Source organism: Papaver somniferum, chromosome 9 (genome assembly GCF_003573695.1).
Source record: "Papaver somniferum cultivar HN1 chromosome 9, ASM357369v1, whole genome shotgun sequence".
NCBI classification, from domain to species: domain Eukaryota; kingdom Viridiplantae; phylum Streptophyta; class Magnoliopsida; order Ranunculales; family Papaveraceae; genus Papaver; species Papaver somniferum.
In genome coordinates this window covers 56,821,874-56,839,351 of record NC_039366.1, presented here as the reverse complement: position 1 = coordinate 56,839,351, position 17,478 = coordinate 56,821,874, and the positions used below count along the sequence as shown (strand labels likewise).

Below are 17,478 nucleotides of genomic sequence, written 5' to 3'. Positions count from 1 at the left end.
TCAAGCTAAAAACAATAGCGAGTCTTTATCAAATACAAGGAATACTTGGACGGTACCAAAGACCAATGTCCAAGGATCAATCAATATCAATCAACAACCAAAGGTTGGATTTCCAATTGATGATCACGAACGCACAATCTGTATTATTTCAATTATATAAAATATAATGCGGAAAAGAAATAACACAGACACCAGAAATTTTGTTAACGAGGAAACCGCAAATGCAGAAAAACCCCGTGACTTAGTCCAGATTGAATACACATTGTATTAAGCCGCTATAGACACTAGCCTACTGCAAACTAACTTCGGACTGGACTATAGTTGAACCCCTATCAATCTCCCACTGATACAAGGTACAGTTGTACTCCTACGCCTCTGATCCCAGCAGGATACTGCGAACTTGATTCCCTTAGCGGATCTCACCCACAACCAAGAGTTGTTGTAACCCAAAATCACAGACTTGATAATAAACAGATCTGTCTCACACAGAAAAGTTTATCAAAGGATAAATTAGTCTCCCACAGATAAACCCTAGGTTTTTTTCCGTCTTAATATATAAAATCAAGGTGAACAGGAACCAAATGATAATCCGGTCTTATATTCCCGAAGAACAACCTAGATTAATCAATCACTTCTCTACAATCCTTACAGACTACACAAGCGGATTGTCGAGGAATCACAAACAGTGAGACGAAGATGTTTGTGACTTCTTTATCTTGCCTACCGGAGAACTCTAACGATCTCAAGCCAATCAATCGATTGTATTCGTACCATAGAAGATGCAAGATCAGATCACACAACTACGATAAAGTAGTATCGGTCTGGATTCACAATCCCAACGAAGTCTTTAAGTCGTTAACCTGATTTTAGAGAAGAAAATCAAAGGTTAATGGAGATCGACTCTAGCGAGCGCACTAGTAGCACACAGATGTGTGGGTATTAGTTTTGCTCAATGCTAGGTGTCTCCTTTATATAGCCTTAAAATCAGGGTTTTGTCTTAGTTACAAAGCAATCCATATTCACCGTTAGATGAAAACCTGATTTAGATTCAAGCTAATATTTCTCAACCGTTAGATCGAAAACTTAGCTTGTAACACACAATTGGGTAAACGTTTACTGGGTTCGTGAAAACCATGCCCAAACGTATGCGTGTATGTTGGTTCAACATAGTAACCCAAAAGGTTAACCATATGAGCATTTCATATTAACCGTGTTCTTCTTCACCATAACTAGTTCAATTGACTCAAATGAACCAGTTAAAGAGTTGTTCAATTGCTATGAGATCTTATGTAACTACACAAGACACAATTGAAACAAAGATGATTCGATTCGATTGAATCGGCTCATGAACATTATAGCCACGGTTTGCATAAAGCATTCCTTAGTAATTTAATGTTTCATGTTCAGAGCACATCTTTAGATCATAACCTCTTAAGTTCAAAAACAAGTTCGCGGACTTAAGTTAACCGGTTGAGTTTTCCATACTCAGCAGAAATTCTCGGAAAGAGAACTTCTGCCAGTTTGCGGACTGAGTTCGCGGACTAAACACACAAACGAGTTTTGGAAAATCCAGCAAAATTTCTCGGTCGAGAACTTCCGACAGTTCTCGGATTGAGTCTGCGGACTGGGTTCGCGGACTTGATAATCCAATTCCACAATCCTCTCGATTTCTCTTGATCAACAAAGTTCGAAAACTTCGGTTCAAAGAATACATGGTTATGTAATCTAAACTCTCATTTCAATCATTAAGACATTCTCAGAGGACGCTATGTAGTCGTTATTCACATACCGATTCACGTCATAGCAATTCTCAATGTGATTGAAACTTTTCATGACTTTCGTCACTAGGTGAAGATAAACTTGATCAAAGCGAAACGCTTTACCAACACACGATTTCGAGATAAAATATAAGCAATGAATGCTCAACTCGAAATGTCAAGTGTGTATGATCTAGTCTATATAGCATACGACTTTTGTCTCATAAGAAGTAGGAGATATAATAGACTTTATCCTTGTCGGACAAAAGATTTTATCCTAGTTTCCATCAAATACATGATTGCATTGGCATAACTTTTGTATATGTCAAAAGTCCATTCGTCCTTTCATCAATACGAGTACCAACTGATGAACGACTTTACTTTTGACAGCATATGGGACCTTCAAGTTCACAGACGCAAACAATACATATCCCATAAAAATATTGCAATATCACAAAATCAAAAGATCAATACTGCAATAACATCATCCTCCAAATATTTTTAGAATTTAATAACCAATAAACCTAAAAAAATAACATAAGAAGATGAAAACAAAAATAGCTATGTGTAGTCACAATTATTGCTATTCAAAGCACTAGTTATTCTTCCAACTAATCCGAAAAGAAGACTTACTAGGAAAATAAGACTCGGTTTTCCTTGATGATTTCATACCTCTGAAATGGTTCATCAAAGTAGGAGTCACCGATATCCTTGACCTTGTTGACCGCAGAGACACCATGTTCAAAAGTTAGAACGTTGACTTTTCGATCAATAGTGCGAGCATAATGACGAGCCTTTGCACAATCAAGGATAACTTTCTTCTAATTTCTGATCAAGATATTCTGAGTACCAAGGATTTTCGCCTGTCCATCAATCAGCAGGTTTATCTGCAAATGAAGGTTAGCCAGTTCGTTCTTAACTTCATTCTGAACACGAATCAAATCCTTGACAGATTCACCAATCCAAGTGTTATACTCTTTTCTTTCAAGCATATTCTTCCGTATAAACTCTTGACCAGGATCACATCCTTTGAGATCATCCTCAACCAGAGGGTTAACTTCTTCTTTGGGAACGGTTTCCATAGAGCTCCTTTCTGAAGAAAAATAAGACACATATAAGATTTATATATGTTCGTGAATGCCCTGGCTAGAAACCCTAGATTTTTTTGAGGAGATATGGGCGTTAGTGGGACGACCTAAAATGACCCTAAAAAGAGATACTTTGCAGCTTCCAAAACGTCCACCATCCCAAAAGATCAAAGTGACAATAAGAAAATGAGACTAGAGAAGATCATTACAACAAGGGATATACAACCTAGAGAAAATATAGCACAATACTTGAGCATCTCTCATATCCTCATCCATGTATCTCTCAAGTTAGATACAAGGATAGAACATTTTGCTGCTAGGTAGCAGAGGGAGACATAGTCTCACCATCGGTTCTGAGAGAGTACCTATAATTTCCTCAAGGATATCTTATCTCAGCAATTTTTATCCTTTCACCGCAGCTTCCAGGAATAAGGGTGTGCCTCGCAGTCCTTCTGGGAATCACATAAGAGAAGCCCTTCTGACAACAAAGTCTAGGACCTCTAGAAATAGGTTCTAGGGAATTTTCGAAATTCGTCTCCACACACTAGACTTAGATTTATCAGATGTGTTCTTATAAGCACAGGACATACTTTCATTGGTAGCACGAGAATTTACAAATGTCATGTAATGATTTCTAGGAGAGACATCATTTTTATAAGATGTCTGGTTTCTTGTGAAAGGGACCTTCACTGTAGTAGTCGTTCGACTATTTACTCCATTGACAGTAGAAAGAAGAAACTTGTGGAGTTCAGAAACACGTTTCTTTCTAGCAAAACAATAGATAGCATAATGATTTCCTTTTCCACAGAAGGTACATATTCGTGTAGGAGAAGCAATAACTAGTACTTGTTTAAACTTCATAGCCACTGGAGAAGATTGTAAGTTATGAAAACTTTTCTTGACACAATCTTCTCTTGGAGAAAATTTCATTCTGTACGGTAACTCATGAGAATTAGTTTGTGCAGAAGAATTTTTCTGTAAAACATAGTTTTCCTTTTCCAAGGATTTGCACTGTCTGTGGGATAGAGAAAATGAGACTTCAAGTTTCTCTTTCTCAACACGAAGTCTGTCTAGATCAGATGAATGCGTCTTGATCAAACAATTTTCTCTAATTGAGCCTTGTTTGACCAGCTTTTCAAGATCACAAATCTTTTCACGCTGTATATTGTTTTCTTGAAGAAGTTTCTCAATTTCCTTAGAGAAAGACCCTATAATGTTATAGAGTACCTGTTAATGATCAATAGACTTTTCAAATTCATCAATGAGTTTACCATGATCCTATAGATCAATACACTCAGTAGAATTTTTTGAAATTATGGTGAGCTCCATTTCAGCTTTAGCTATTATATCCAATGTCTCATTGGAGGAAGAATGATTCACACAAGATGAGACATTCTTCTTACCTCGGGATTCGGAAGAATCATCTAAGGAGTAACCCTTTGAGGTATTTCCGAGATATTTGACAAAGTTGATAGCTTTAAGAGGCATTTTGGTATGCATATGAGATTCTGTCCACATAGTCAGATCGCTACAAACACATACTGATGAGGTCTTAGTGTGTTTGCCTTCTCTGATACCAATTGAAAAAGCGAGGGTCCAACAACACCACCCAATATTTCGCTTAGAAATATGTATGGACAAACTCCAATATACTTTTTATGAGAATCAACTAGACAGTCAGACTCAATCAATAAAAAGATATATCAAAGAGTTTATATCTCAATCTCTCGATTTGATGTTTACTCAAGCTAAAATCAATAGCGAGTCTTTATTAAAGAGAGATAACTTGGACGGTACCAAAGACCAATGTCCAAGGATCAATCAATATCAATCAACAACCAAAGGTTGGATTTCCAATTGATGATCACGAACGCACAACCTATATTATTTCAATTATATAAAAAATATAATGCGGAAAAGAAATAATACATACACCAGAAATTTTGTTAACGAGGAAACCGCAAATGCAGAAAAACCTCGGGACCTAGTCCAGAATGAATACACACTGTATTAAGCCGCTACAGACACTAGCCTACTGCAAACTAACTTCGGACTGATCTATAGTTGAACCCCTACCAATCTCCCATTGATACAAGGTACAGTTGTACTCCTACGCCTCTATTCCCAGCAGGACACTGCGTACTTGATTCCCTTAACTGATCTCACCCACAACTAAGAGTTTCTGCAACCCAAAATCACAGAATTGATAATAAACGAATCTATCTCACACAGAAAAGTCTATCAAAAGGATAAATCTGTCTTTCACAGATAAACCCTAGGTTTTGTTCCGTTTTTAGATATAAAATCAAGGTAACAGGAACCAATTGATAATCCGGACTTATATTCCCAAAGAACAGCCCAGATTAATCAATCACCTCACTACAATCCTTCCTGACTACACAACAGGATTGTCGAGGAATCACAAACAGTGAGACAAAGATGTTTGTGACTTATTTATCTTGCCTATCGGAGAACTCTCACGATCTCAAGTCAATCAATCGATTGTACTCGTACGATAGAAGATGCAAGATCAGATCACACAACTACGATAAAAGTAGTATCGGTCTGGCTTCACAATCCCATGAAGTCTTCAAGTCGTTAACCCCATTTTAGAGAAGAAAATCAAGGGTTAATGGAGATCGACTCTAGCGAGCGCACTAGTATCACACAGACGTGTGGGGATTAAGTTTTGCTCAATGCTAGATATCTCCTATATATAGCCTTTCAAATCAGGGTTTTGCCTTAGGTACAAAGCAAACTCTATCCACCGTTAGATGAAAACCTGATTTAGATTCAAGCCAATATCTCTCAACCGTTAGATCGAAAGACCTAGCTTGTCACACATACTTGGGTACACGTTTACTGGGTTTTAGAATACCATGCACAAACGAGTACACGTATGTTGGTTCAACATGATAACCCAAAAGGTCAACCATATGAGCATCTCATATTAATCATGTTCTTCTTCACCGTAACTAGTTCAATTGACTCAAATGAACTAGTTAAGAGTTGTTCAATTTATATGAGATCTTATGTAACTACACAAGACACAATTGAAACAAAGATGATTCGATTCGATTAGAATCGGTTTATGAACATCATATCCACGGTTTGCATAAAGCATTCCTTAATAATTAATGTTCCATATTCAGAGCACATCTTTAGATCATAACCTCTTAAGCTCACAAAAAAGTTTGCGGACTTAAGTTAATCGGTTGAGTTTTCCAAACTCAGTAGAAATTCTCGGGTTGAGAACTTCCGCCAGTTCGCGGACTTAGCACACAAACGAGTTTTGGAAATCCCAGCAGAAATTCTCGGTCGAGAACCTCCTTCAGTTCGCGGACTGAGTCTGCGGACTGGGTTCGCGGACTTGGCAAGCCAATTCCACAATCCTACCAATTTCTCTTGATCAACAAAGTTCGAAAACTTCGGTTCAAGGAATACATCGTTATATAATCTAAACTCTCATTCCAATCATTGAAACATTCTCAGACGTAGATATTCAGTCGTGAAGAATAACATACCTTTCTAGTTAGAGCAATTTCCAAAGTGATTGAAACTTTCATGACTTTCGTCACTAGGTGAAGATAAACCTGATCAAAGCGAAACGCTTTACCAACACATGATTTTGAGTAAGACAAGCGATGCTTCAAGTTTCTCCTTCTCAACATGAAGTCTGTCTAAATCGGATGAATGCGTCTTGATCAAACAATTTTCTCTAATTGAGCCTTCTTTGACCAGCTTTTCAAGATCAAAAATCTTTTCACGTTGTATATTGTTTTATTGAAGAAGTTTCTCAATTTCCTTAGAGAATGACCCTATAATGTTGTAGAGTACTTGTTCACGATCAATAGACTTTTCGAATTCAACCATGAGTTGTACATGATCCTTGAGATCAACAAACACTGTAGAATTTTTTGAAATTCTTGTGAGATCCATTTCAGCTTTTCCCATTATGTCCAAAGTCTCATTGGAGGAAGAATGACCAACACAGGATGGAACAGTCTTCCTACCTCGGGATTCGGAAGAATCATCTAATGAGTGACCCTTTGAGGTATTTCCGAGACACTTGACAAAGTTGACAGCTTTTGGAGGCATTTTGGTATGCGTATGAGATTCTTTCCACAGACTCAGATTGCCACAAACACAGACTTATGAGGTTTTTAACGTGTTTTCCTGCTCTGATACCAATTGAAAAAGCGGGGGTCTAACAACACCACCCAATATTTCGATTAGCAATATGTATGGACTAACTCCGAAATACTTTGCTAGAGAATCAACTAGACAGTCAGGCTCAATATAGATAAAAGTATCTCAAGGAGTTAATATCTCTCTCTAGATTTTATTTTTACTCAAGCTAAAAACAATAGCGAGTCATTATCAAATACAAGGAATACTTGGACGGTACCAAAGACCAATGTCCAGGGATCAATCAATATCAATCAACAACCAAAGGCTGGATTTCCAATTGATGATCACGAACGCACAACCTGTATTATTTCAATTATATAAAATATAATGCGGAAAATAAATAACACAGACACCAGAAATTTTGTTAACGAGGAAACCGCAAATGCAGAAAAACCCCGGGACCTAGTCCAGATTGAATACACATTGTATTAAGCCGCTACAGACATTATCCTACAGCAAACTAACTTCGTACTGGATTATAGTTGAACCCTATCAATCTCCCATTGATACAAGGTACAGTTGTACTCCTACGCCTCTGATCCCAACAGGATACTGCGCACTTGATTCCCTTAGCTGATCTCACCCACAACCAAGAGTTGTTGTAACCCAAAATCACAGACTTGGTAATAAACAGATCTGTCTCACGCAGAAAAGTTTATCAAAGGATAAATCAGTCTCCCATAGATAAACCCTAGGGTCTGTTCCGTCTTAAGATATAAAATCAAGGTGAACATGAACCAATTGATAATCCGATCTTATATTCCCGAAGAACAACCTAGATTAATCAATCACCTCTCTACAATCCTTCCTGACTACACAATCGGATTGTCGAGGAATCACAAACAGTGAGACAAAGATGTTTGCGACTTCTTTATCTTGCCTATCGGAGAACTCTCACGATCTCAAGCCACTCAATCGATTGTATTCGTACGATAGAAGATGCAAGATCAGATCACACAACTACGATAAAGTAGTATCGGTCTGGCTTCACAATCCCAATGAAGTCTTTAAGTCGTTAACCTGATTTTAGAGAAGAAAATCAAAGGTTAATGGAGATCGACTCTAACGAGCGCACTAGTAGCACACAGACGTGTGGGGATTAGTTTTGCTCAATGCTAGATGTCTCCTTTATATAGCCTTCAAATCAGTGTTTTGCCTTAGTTACAAAGCAATCTATATTCATCGTTAGATGAAAACATGATTTAGATTCAAGCTAATATTTCTCAACCGTTAGATCGAAAACTTCTCTTGTCACACACACTTGGGTAAACGTTTACTGGGTTCGTGAAAACCATGCGCAAACGTGTACGTGTATGTTGGTTCAACATATTAACCCAAAAGGTTAACCATATGAGAATTTCATATTAACCTTGTTCTTATTCACCATAACTAGTTCAATTGACTCAAATGAACCAGTTAAGGAGTTCAATTGCTATGAGATCTTATGTAACTACACAAGACACAATTGAAAAAAAGATGATTCGATTCGATTGAATCGGCTCATGAACATTATAGCCACGGTTTGCATAAAGCATTCCTTAGTAATTTAATGTTTCATGTTCAGAGCACATCTTTAGATCATAAACTCTGAAGTTCACAAACAAGTTCGCGGACATAAGTTAATCGGTTGAGTTTTCCAAACTCAGCAGAAATTCTCGGAAAGAGAACTTCCGCAAGTTCGCGGACTAAGCACACAAACGAGTTCTAAATCTAGCATAATTTCTCGGTCGAGAACTTCCGACAGTTCGCGGACTGAGTCTGCGGACTGGGTTCGCGGACTTGGTAAGCCAATTCTACAATCCTCCTGATTTCTCTTGATCAACAAAGTTCGAAAACTTCGGTTCAAGGAATACATGGTTATGTAATTTAAACTCTCATTTAAATCATTGACACATTCTCAGAGGATGCTATGTAGCCGTTATTCACAGACCAATTCACGTCAGAGCAATTCTCAAAGTGATTGAAACTTTTCATGACTTTCGTCACTAGGTGAAGATAAACTTGATCAAAGAGAAACGCTTTACCAACACACGATTTCGAGATAAAAGATAAGCAATGAATGCTCAGCTCGTAATGTCAAGTGTGTATGATCTAGTCTATATAGCATACGACTTTTGTCTCATAAGAAGTAGGAGATAGAATATATAGACTTTTGAGTGATAGATAAGTTCAAATCTCCACATACCTTTTTGTTGATGAAGTTCCACGGTTCCTTGTATAGATCTTCGTTGTTGTATGATGAATCGCCATGAAGTCCTTGAGCTCAACTACACTTTTCAATCCTAGTCCGAGACTTAGCTATGTAGGCTAGAAATCAAGATTCGTAGTTTTGATCACTAACATTGACAAACATGCTTGAGATAGCAACGCATGCGAGGTTGACCAAGCAATGCTCTAACATAAAAAAATTGTATTAATTTGAGCTCCTTGTCCACTGAGTGTGCTGGAGTGGAACGTAACGGATTCGTAGATGAATGTTGTGTATGACTAAGGTTGGATTTCAAAATGTTAGATAGCCCAAATGATGAGTTTGTTAACTAACCCAAGTTATTTTAAATATTGCAGGAGTTCTCAACCAAAGAAGCCAAGAAGTGGGAATTGCGCTCCATAACACATCATGTAAAGAAACTGAGCAACGCGGACCATCTTCTGTTCTTGGACTTGTTTGTCTTATTTTCGTAGATGACCTCCAAGGTTAGTGATTCTAGACAATAACTCTTTCCTTTAATAATGAGACCCTCCTAGCAAAACTGTAGAATTAGTAAATAGTTTGGAATGGCTAAACACAGGAAACATGGCTTTAAGTTTGAAGTTATATTTAAGAATAAAAAGTAAACATTGAAAATCAGTATGGCATACTAAATGAAATAAACATGAATTGAATGATATACAATAAAAATTCTGGTTTCGCTTCATTATCCAGTAGTATTGTTATTCTATTTGTAGCTATGCATCTCTAAATGAACCTAAAATGTATCACTGCTAAAACCAAAACAACCAACCAACAAATAGTGTGACAATGAATTATAGTAGAACTTCTGGAAATACAATGTTAGTTGTTTTAAGTTCTTCAGCATTGTCTTCGAGAAGTACTATTATTCTATTGGCAGCAGTGCATCTTGATAAAGCCACGTAAAGCTGGCCATGGCTGAACACAGGAGTTTTTACATCTATGCCGACGTACTTAACAGACTGTCCTTGTGATTTATTAATTGTCATTGCATATTCTACCCTGACTGGAAATTGACGCCTTGTCATGTTTACGTTCAATTCTGAAACCGATGGTTGAAATGATGTCCTTGGTAACAATACCGTCTCTCCTGCTTTATGTCCTGTTAGAATTTTCATCTGTAGTACGTGTTTACCACATTTAGTAACCAATAGTCTGATATTATTACAAAGACCCTCAGATGGAGACAGATTTCTCATCAAAATAATTGGGCATCCAATTTTAAGATTTATCCTGAATAAGGGCATTCCTGGTGGATTTAAATTCTGGAGAAATTCGCTGCTGTAATTTGGGATAATGCCGCTTTCGTCGGGATGTAATCTGTTCGCGGCTAAATAAGTGAATGTCTCTCCATACAAAATATTCAATGCCTCCATGTTAATATCGTTAACATCATCGTTACGTGCTGATAAGATGATTCTCTCGGTTAAATCTTCAGGTGATACTTGATTAGATGTCCCTAAAGAGGGGTACAGTTTCGATATCAACTATTTCACATCCTTGCATCTATCTACTGATGAAGGGCGTTTGACTTTTTCTTCTGGTTTTGATCCAACCTATAATAAATTGGTATAACATATAAGTAAAATATATTTTTTTAATCCTAATTTTCATTCATTATTCATAAATTGCAGGGTGTTAAAATATTACCTCAAGTAAGAATTCGACGAAAGCTATGTTTTCTGGATCGTATTGATCAATGCGCATATTCTTTGTGAGCGTCGGAACTATTATGTTATTCCAGAGCACGGATCTTCTAACACAGGCTCCTACGACATATGCACGTCCTCCATTTGGTATAACTGGTAAATTTTGGCGGAAGTCTCCCCCCATAACAACGGTAATTCCTCCAAACTGTAATTTATTTTCACATACATCCTGTATTAGTTTATTAACTGATTATACACAAAATCTATGTTGCATCGGCACTTCATCCCAAATAATCAGTTTTACTTTTTTTACCAATTCAGCTTCGTTGCTTTGTTTAGGAATTGAACATACGCTGGTTTCTTTGATCTCTATTGGGATTTTGAACGTAGAATGGGCAGTTTTACCGCCTACCAATAGTAAAGAAGCAATACCTTATCTCAACAAACAAAAAGATCATTAGGTATAGAAATTAACAACTAAAAACAAAATTAATTGTGTGCAAGATAAGAGCAACGTATGGTTAGGCGTGAGTTGAACAGTATGAATTTTAGCTAACCAAATTTAAAAGAACATGCCAAACGACAAAGGTTACATTATCATGTTATTATCATCGTCTAATAGATTATAAGAACTTGGTAATTAAGGAATACCTAATGATACAAATGTTAGGATTATGTTGCCTTTTAATCGACAGCTAGCGGCTACTGTATTGTATAAGAAAGTTTTCCCAGTCCCTGCACTTCCATTTAGAAAAAACGTACGGCCATCTCTTTTTTCTACGGACTCCGTTATCTTAGTGTATGCCGATAGTTGTTCTTGATTCAAGCTTGCAATGTTTCTTCGAAGTTCTGGCTGTTTAATTGCTAGATCAAGTTGCTTATGCTCATGCATGAACTTGTTGCCATCTATCTTTCCCCAATCTCCTTTTGGTAATGGCATGCTAAAAAAATCTTTCAGCTCTTTGCCACCTCGCCACAGCAATTTGTCCAAGAGGTACAATCCGTAATCCAAAACATGTTCATCAGTCGGATTTTGGATACCATACAGTGCTCGTAATCTATGAGGGAGGTCGTCACATGTTCTTAAATCAAATTTCGCCCACAGAACTTCTGGTTCTGTTGGGTTACAATCACATAAGACTATTTTGAACAGTTTTCTTAGTTTACTGCCTGTGTTGATATCCGCCGACTCTTCAAGTAGCGCTTGGCATTCTCCATCATGTTCCAGTAATCCAAGTTCGATGAAAGATTTTTTGTATGTATCACACCTTTGGCCGTTCACTGTTTTTAGACTTTCTAACGAATTGTCTCCTACAAGAACGGTTAGCAACAATCTAAGATAGTATAGTTCTCCGGCGTTCGGAGAAACAAAATACATCCTTGCGATTGCAAAACCCTGTTTTCTGATATGCCTTTTACTTTCACTCCAGACAAAATGCTGCGAGAACTCTTGATAAGTATAAGAGGGTGCGGTTGGATTTTCAACACAATATTCAAAATAACCCATTAACGTTGACTTGTAGTTCTCAGCTTTCTGTGTTACTCCATCTACCGTTCCATCTGATTCGTAGATAATTCTCTGCTTCCCGGGTAAATGGATTGCCAATCTTATGACGTTTGGTTCTTCCTTATGCATCGAATACCCGAATAGACGATGTGCAGCTTCAGGCGGTCAAATATAACTTGCGTCAATGTATATTTGCACCTCATCTACAGATCCAACGATCATTGTTGTTTTATCAAAACCTTTGTATGTGTACTTGTTGATATATTTAACTGCTCTTATACCAGCGCATACTTCGACATTTATATGGCAGTTAAACATCCTAGATAAGTGTGGGTTGTAAGGTACAACGACAGTGTTGTATGCCTTACGTCCATGATTTACGATAACTTCTCTGCCGTCATCTATCCGACGATATACTGGGTTTCCTCCGCTATCTAAACATGTGGTGTCATTTTATTTCTTAGGGTACTTTTTAGTACACCTTCCCTTTTTCATGCAAGGTGACTCTGGATTCCTATCACCACATGGTCCATGTACCATGCACTTGCTCACCGTCGCATATAAAATTGGGTCTTCTTTCTCATCTGGAAATTCTGCACATACAAATTTATCAACTTGTTCAACTGTTCGTATATTTTGTGATTTCTCTAGAAATATTAGCATGTGCATATGCGGTAGTCCTCTTTTTTGGAATTCGATGGTGTGAACATGTGCCACAACTTTTCCGAACACATTGTTCTTTGTTATTTCTTTCATCAGCGCCTTCCTTTTTAATTCGAAAACTCTAGCCACTAAATCAGGGAGACCAGACGCATTTTGTTGTTTTAGTAGCGCGTCTTTGATTTTCGGCCAGTTCGGATTTCAGGATGATGGTGGAAACGTGTAATTGCCATTGAATCTTGGTAGATCTCATACATGTTCCTTGGACTTCCAATATGCGATGAAGGCAAAACACATGGAGTACCTCTTTTATTTGGAATCAGTACGTATTCTTTCATTTTAATTATGGAAGTATAGTGATCTGCACGTAATTTTCTTTGGTGAAATCTCACATAATCCAATAGATTATGTTTAGTCGAAGCCCATGCATCCACTAAGAATTCTTGGAATAGTTTCCCTCCTCTAAGTATCGTCGAATATTCTGATCTACGCTGGAAAAGACAGTAACCAAAGAACTGCATATGTGACATTCTTTTATCTGTGTATTTTTTCCATCCAATTGAGCAAGTTCGATGCTCCATACAAGCTCACCATAAGGAAATAGTAACACATAGTGGAGAGGTAGGTACGCAGGGCCGCATTCATCAATTGTTGTTAAGCCGTTTCCATCCTTTAGGTGCAACAATATGTCTCGAGTTCCTCTCACGCTGCCTGGCATTTCAGGCCCGATGACAGATATTTCTTCTACAGTAGGCAGATTATAACGTCGCTGATCAGAGTTTTCGTTAAAATGTAGAGACACTTGTACTGTTTTTTCAGACAAAGCATGTCTATCTTTGAGGATATCATGTGCCTGACGATATATTGGAAAGAATCTATTGTGTTGCAATAGTGTAGCCTGAATTATTTCGAGCACTTCTTTATCAAAACCAGAATTTCTTTTTTGGCGTATGGACATGGCATGAAGTGGATCGTATATATATAGCTGAGAGTAAATAGTATCATTTGATTCTTTTGGCATCAGAGATCCACTGAAATGTCTGAGTTCACCGTGTATCGAGAAAAATGGAGGACCACCTTTTTGTGGTACCCTTGTGTCGTATTTGCATCCAAGACTTGTATCTGCGTTTGCGGAATTTCTGAATTCTCTTGATTTTTTGTCGTTTCCTTCAAAAAGTTCCTTCAAAAGCTGAGGAGATTCAAGTAGCGGTGGTAGATAACTTTTCCCTTGTGGTAGCATTTACTGAATTCGGGATTCTTGAATGATGAGTTGGATGTCTTCTCATCTAGCCAATGCAGTGCATCACAATTTGGGCATTAAACGTCCATATTCCCTAGGTAATTTCCTCCAGATATATCTAAAGTTGTACGTACAATTCTCCCAGTTGTGTGTATATTTCTAGCATTTATATGTACATTGTTGTTTTCTTCTTCAAAACTGTCATCTGAGGAATATCAGTCATCAGTGTACTCATCAGAGGATATGTCTGCAGCTCGAACAGGCCTGTTTTGAAATAAACAAAAAAAAATTCATAATTTGAGAGCTAGATATGTCTTTCATTTGCACAATAGAATGACTTTTAGATCTAGCTTTGTTACGTTTCGTGTTCTACTGCGGCAGATGATACATTAATTAGACCTGTTTGCATATTGATTCCTGTCTGTTGTGTATTCATCTGTAATAAAAGAAAGATTAAACATATACTCATGTGCCTATGCATATAGCAGTAAACAGCTTAGGACAATAATCCACTACGCATAAATCTAAATATAGACACAATAAATATAAAATAAACACTTAAAGAGCAAAAATTTGGTTTATCAGGTTTATTTTTGAATTTTATGTTTTGAATATTGTCGAGAACGATAGTTTAGATTAATGACAATAATCCAAGAGCATAATAATGCTAAGTTGTTAGTTTTCTATTTCATCATGTATTAGGAAAAGAATTCGCACCTGATCACCACATGCATCCTCGTAACCAGGATTTGTTAGATCTTCCTGTGTACTCATCTGCAATAATAGAAAGTTCTTACCATGAATCTCGGCAAAACAAAAATTTAGCACAGCTGCACCAGCTGGACAAAATACAATACATATTGCAGTATGATTTTGTCCTACTGATATATTACTAATGAACTAAAAAGATGTTTAGTTGTTCCTAGTTCTCAATTTACTTATGTATGGGTTTAGAAAGTTCTTACCTGCTCACCACTTACAGCTTCACTACCAGGATTTATTAGTTCTTCATCTACTATGAGAGGTTTAGCGATTTTTTTTTCTCTGCTGTCCATTCTTCAATAGTATAAAATGTAAGTAATTTTTAATATATAAATTATTGGTGAATACATGTGAGCTTATGTAATCGCTTACCTGTATCCGAGATTCCATTTCAGGTTCCTTTGTTTGTACACCTTGTTCATTGATAACAGCATTATCTTGTACATGTACTATTTCAGCTTCACTTTTTTGTTGTTTCTCTTCTTGCCGGCGTTTTCTTTGTGCCAAGGATCTTGCCTACAAATCATTAACGTAAAATTAGATCTTGTTGCTAATAATTGTTTGGTTGGACAGAATATTGTTGTACTTTGTAATTTTAATTTACCAAAGATATTGTTTTTTCTGACTTCTTTACTGGAGTTTTGGTTTTTTTCTTTGTTTCGCCGTTGTTGTTGGGACAGTTTCATTATTTTCTGTGAATTTAAGAAGGTGAGTGATCAATAATCCTCCTGCCATTAAAAATTAGATAAAGTGTTTTGAAAATACAGTTGAATGCAATAATATTTTAGCTCTTTCGATAGCGAATTGATTAGTTTCTTCTACTATTTGCTTATGCTGCAATCCTTCTTCCTCTCTTTTACGTATATTTTTTTCTTGTGTTTCTCCTTGCACATGTGTTTGGTATGCCAACGATACGACCTGTGTAGTATCTAATTCAGTTGTAACAACATATATATCATAATCCAAAACTTTACGATGTTATATTTCTAACTTACCTGTTGAGGTCCAAATACAACTTGTTGTTACGTTTGCGTATGTTGTAATCCTTTTTTGGACAACCGTTCTTCTTTTTCTCGCCGTCTTCGTTGTGCAGCGATCATAGCCTGTTGCATAAATAAATTTATAAGACACTAAGGCCAACATAGTTTATGACAAACAGTCTCGCATACACATTCACTTTTGTTTATAATTTTTACCTCTGATGCCACCCTTTTTTTTCGTTCACTTTTGTCCGTTTGAAATTCTGACTGTTTTTTTTTCTCCTTGTGTATGTGTTTGGTATGCACACAATACATCTTGTTTCTTATGTAGATCAGTTACGAAAAACAAAAATATCATAATCCAAAACAGTTTTATATTGTAATTTTTTTTAACTTACCTGTTGAGGTCCAAATATAACTTGCTGCTGCGGTTGCGTATGTTGTAATCCTCTTTTTGGCCAACTTTTCTTCTTTTTCTTTTTCTCGCCGTCTTCTTGGTGTAGCGATCACAGCCTGTTGTATAAATATATTAGACATTATCGCCTACACAGTTTATGACAAATAGTCCTGCGGACACAGTAAGTTAATTTTGTTTATGATTCTACCTCTGATGCCGCCCTTTTTTTCCGCGCCGTATTGTCTGTCTGAATTTCTGACTGCTGTTTTTCCCCTTGTGCAGGTGTTTGGTTTGCAGACGATACATCCTGTTTCATAAGCAGATCTGTTAAAAAAAACGAAAATATCATAATCCGGAGCAGCTTTATATTGTATTTTTTTAGATTAACTGTTGAGGTCCAAATACAACTTGTTGTTGCGCTTCAACTTGCTGTTGCGCTTCTGTATTTTGTAATCCTTTTTTGGCCAACTTTTCTTCTTTTTCTTTTTCTCGTCGTCTTCGTTGTGCAGCGATCACAGCCTGTTGTATAAATTTATTAGACATTAATGCCAACACAGTTTATGACAAACAATAAATTCCTTTTGAATTTCTTACCTCTGATGCAATTCTTTTTGTTCGTTTTCCCTTGTCTGTCTGAATTTCTGCCTTAGGTTGAGGTCCAAATACAACTTGTTGTTGCGCTTCTGTATTTTGTAATCCTTTCTTGGCCAACTTTTGTTCTTTTTATTTTTCTCGTCGTCTTCGTTGTGCAGCGATCACAGCCTGTTGTATAAATTTATTAGACATTAATGCCAACACAGATTATGACAAACAGTAAATTCCTTTTGAATTTCTTACCTCTGATGCAATTCTTTTTGGTCGTTTTCCCTTGTCTGTCTGAATTTCTGCCTTAGGTTGAAGGCTTTCGGGGGATGAATTTGAAGTTGTCCTCATACTGATTCATTTATAGATCAATGGATCAATTTGTTATGAAAAGCAGAAACTTGAAAGTAATTTTTTTTTATGAAAAGCAGAAAA

General features: G+C 36.9%; 2 protein-coding genes across 2 annotated transcripts; both read right to left on the bottom strand.

Annotated features, from left to right (window-relative positions):
- Window positions 1-10,060: 10,060 nt before the first annotated feature.
- Window positions 10,061-10,642, bottom strand: LOC113311983 (ATP-dependent DNA helicase pif1-like). Its single transcript, XM_026560764.1, has one exon. The coding sequence runs from the start codon at window positions 10,640-10,642 to the stop codon at window positions 10,061-10,063; it is 582 nt and encodes a 193-aa protein (XP_026416549.1).
- A 3,895-nt stretch (window positions 10,643-14,537) lies between these two features.
- Window positions 14,538-17,394, bottom strand: LOC113311982 (vicilin-like seed storage protein At2g18540). Its single transcript, XM_026560763.1, has 9 exons — window positions 17,299-17,394; window positions 16,867-16,980; window positions 16,670-16,768; window positions 16,463-16,577; window positions 16,111-16,187; window positions 15,457-15,600; window positions 15,040-15,096; window positions 14,682-14,758; window positions 14,538-14,586 (listed from the first exon to the last, which is right to left on the bottom strand). The coding sequence occupies exons 1-9, from the start codon at window positions 17,392-17,394 to the stop codon at window positions 14,538-14,540; spliced, it is 828 nt and encodes a 275-aa protein (XP_026416548.1).
- Window positions 17,395-17,478: the final 84 nt, after the last annotated feature.

Coding starts and splice junctions, on each gene's coding strand:
- LOC113311983 (XM_026560764.1), bottom strand. CDS start 10,642: ATGGAGGCATTGAATATTTTGTATGGAGAGACATTCACTTATTTAGCC.
- LOC113311982 (XM_026560763.1), bottom strand. CDS start 17,394: ATGAGGACAACTTCAAATTCATCCCCCGAAAGCCTTCAACCTAAGGCA. Junction 16,188..16,462: donor TTATATTTGGACCTCAACAG/GTAAGTTAAAAA, acceptor TTTATGCAACAG/GCTATGATCGCTGCACAACG. Junction 14,587..14,681: donor GCCGCAGTAGAACACGAAAC/GTAACAAAGCTA, acceptor ATTTCAAAACAG/GCCTGTTCGAGCTGCAGACA.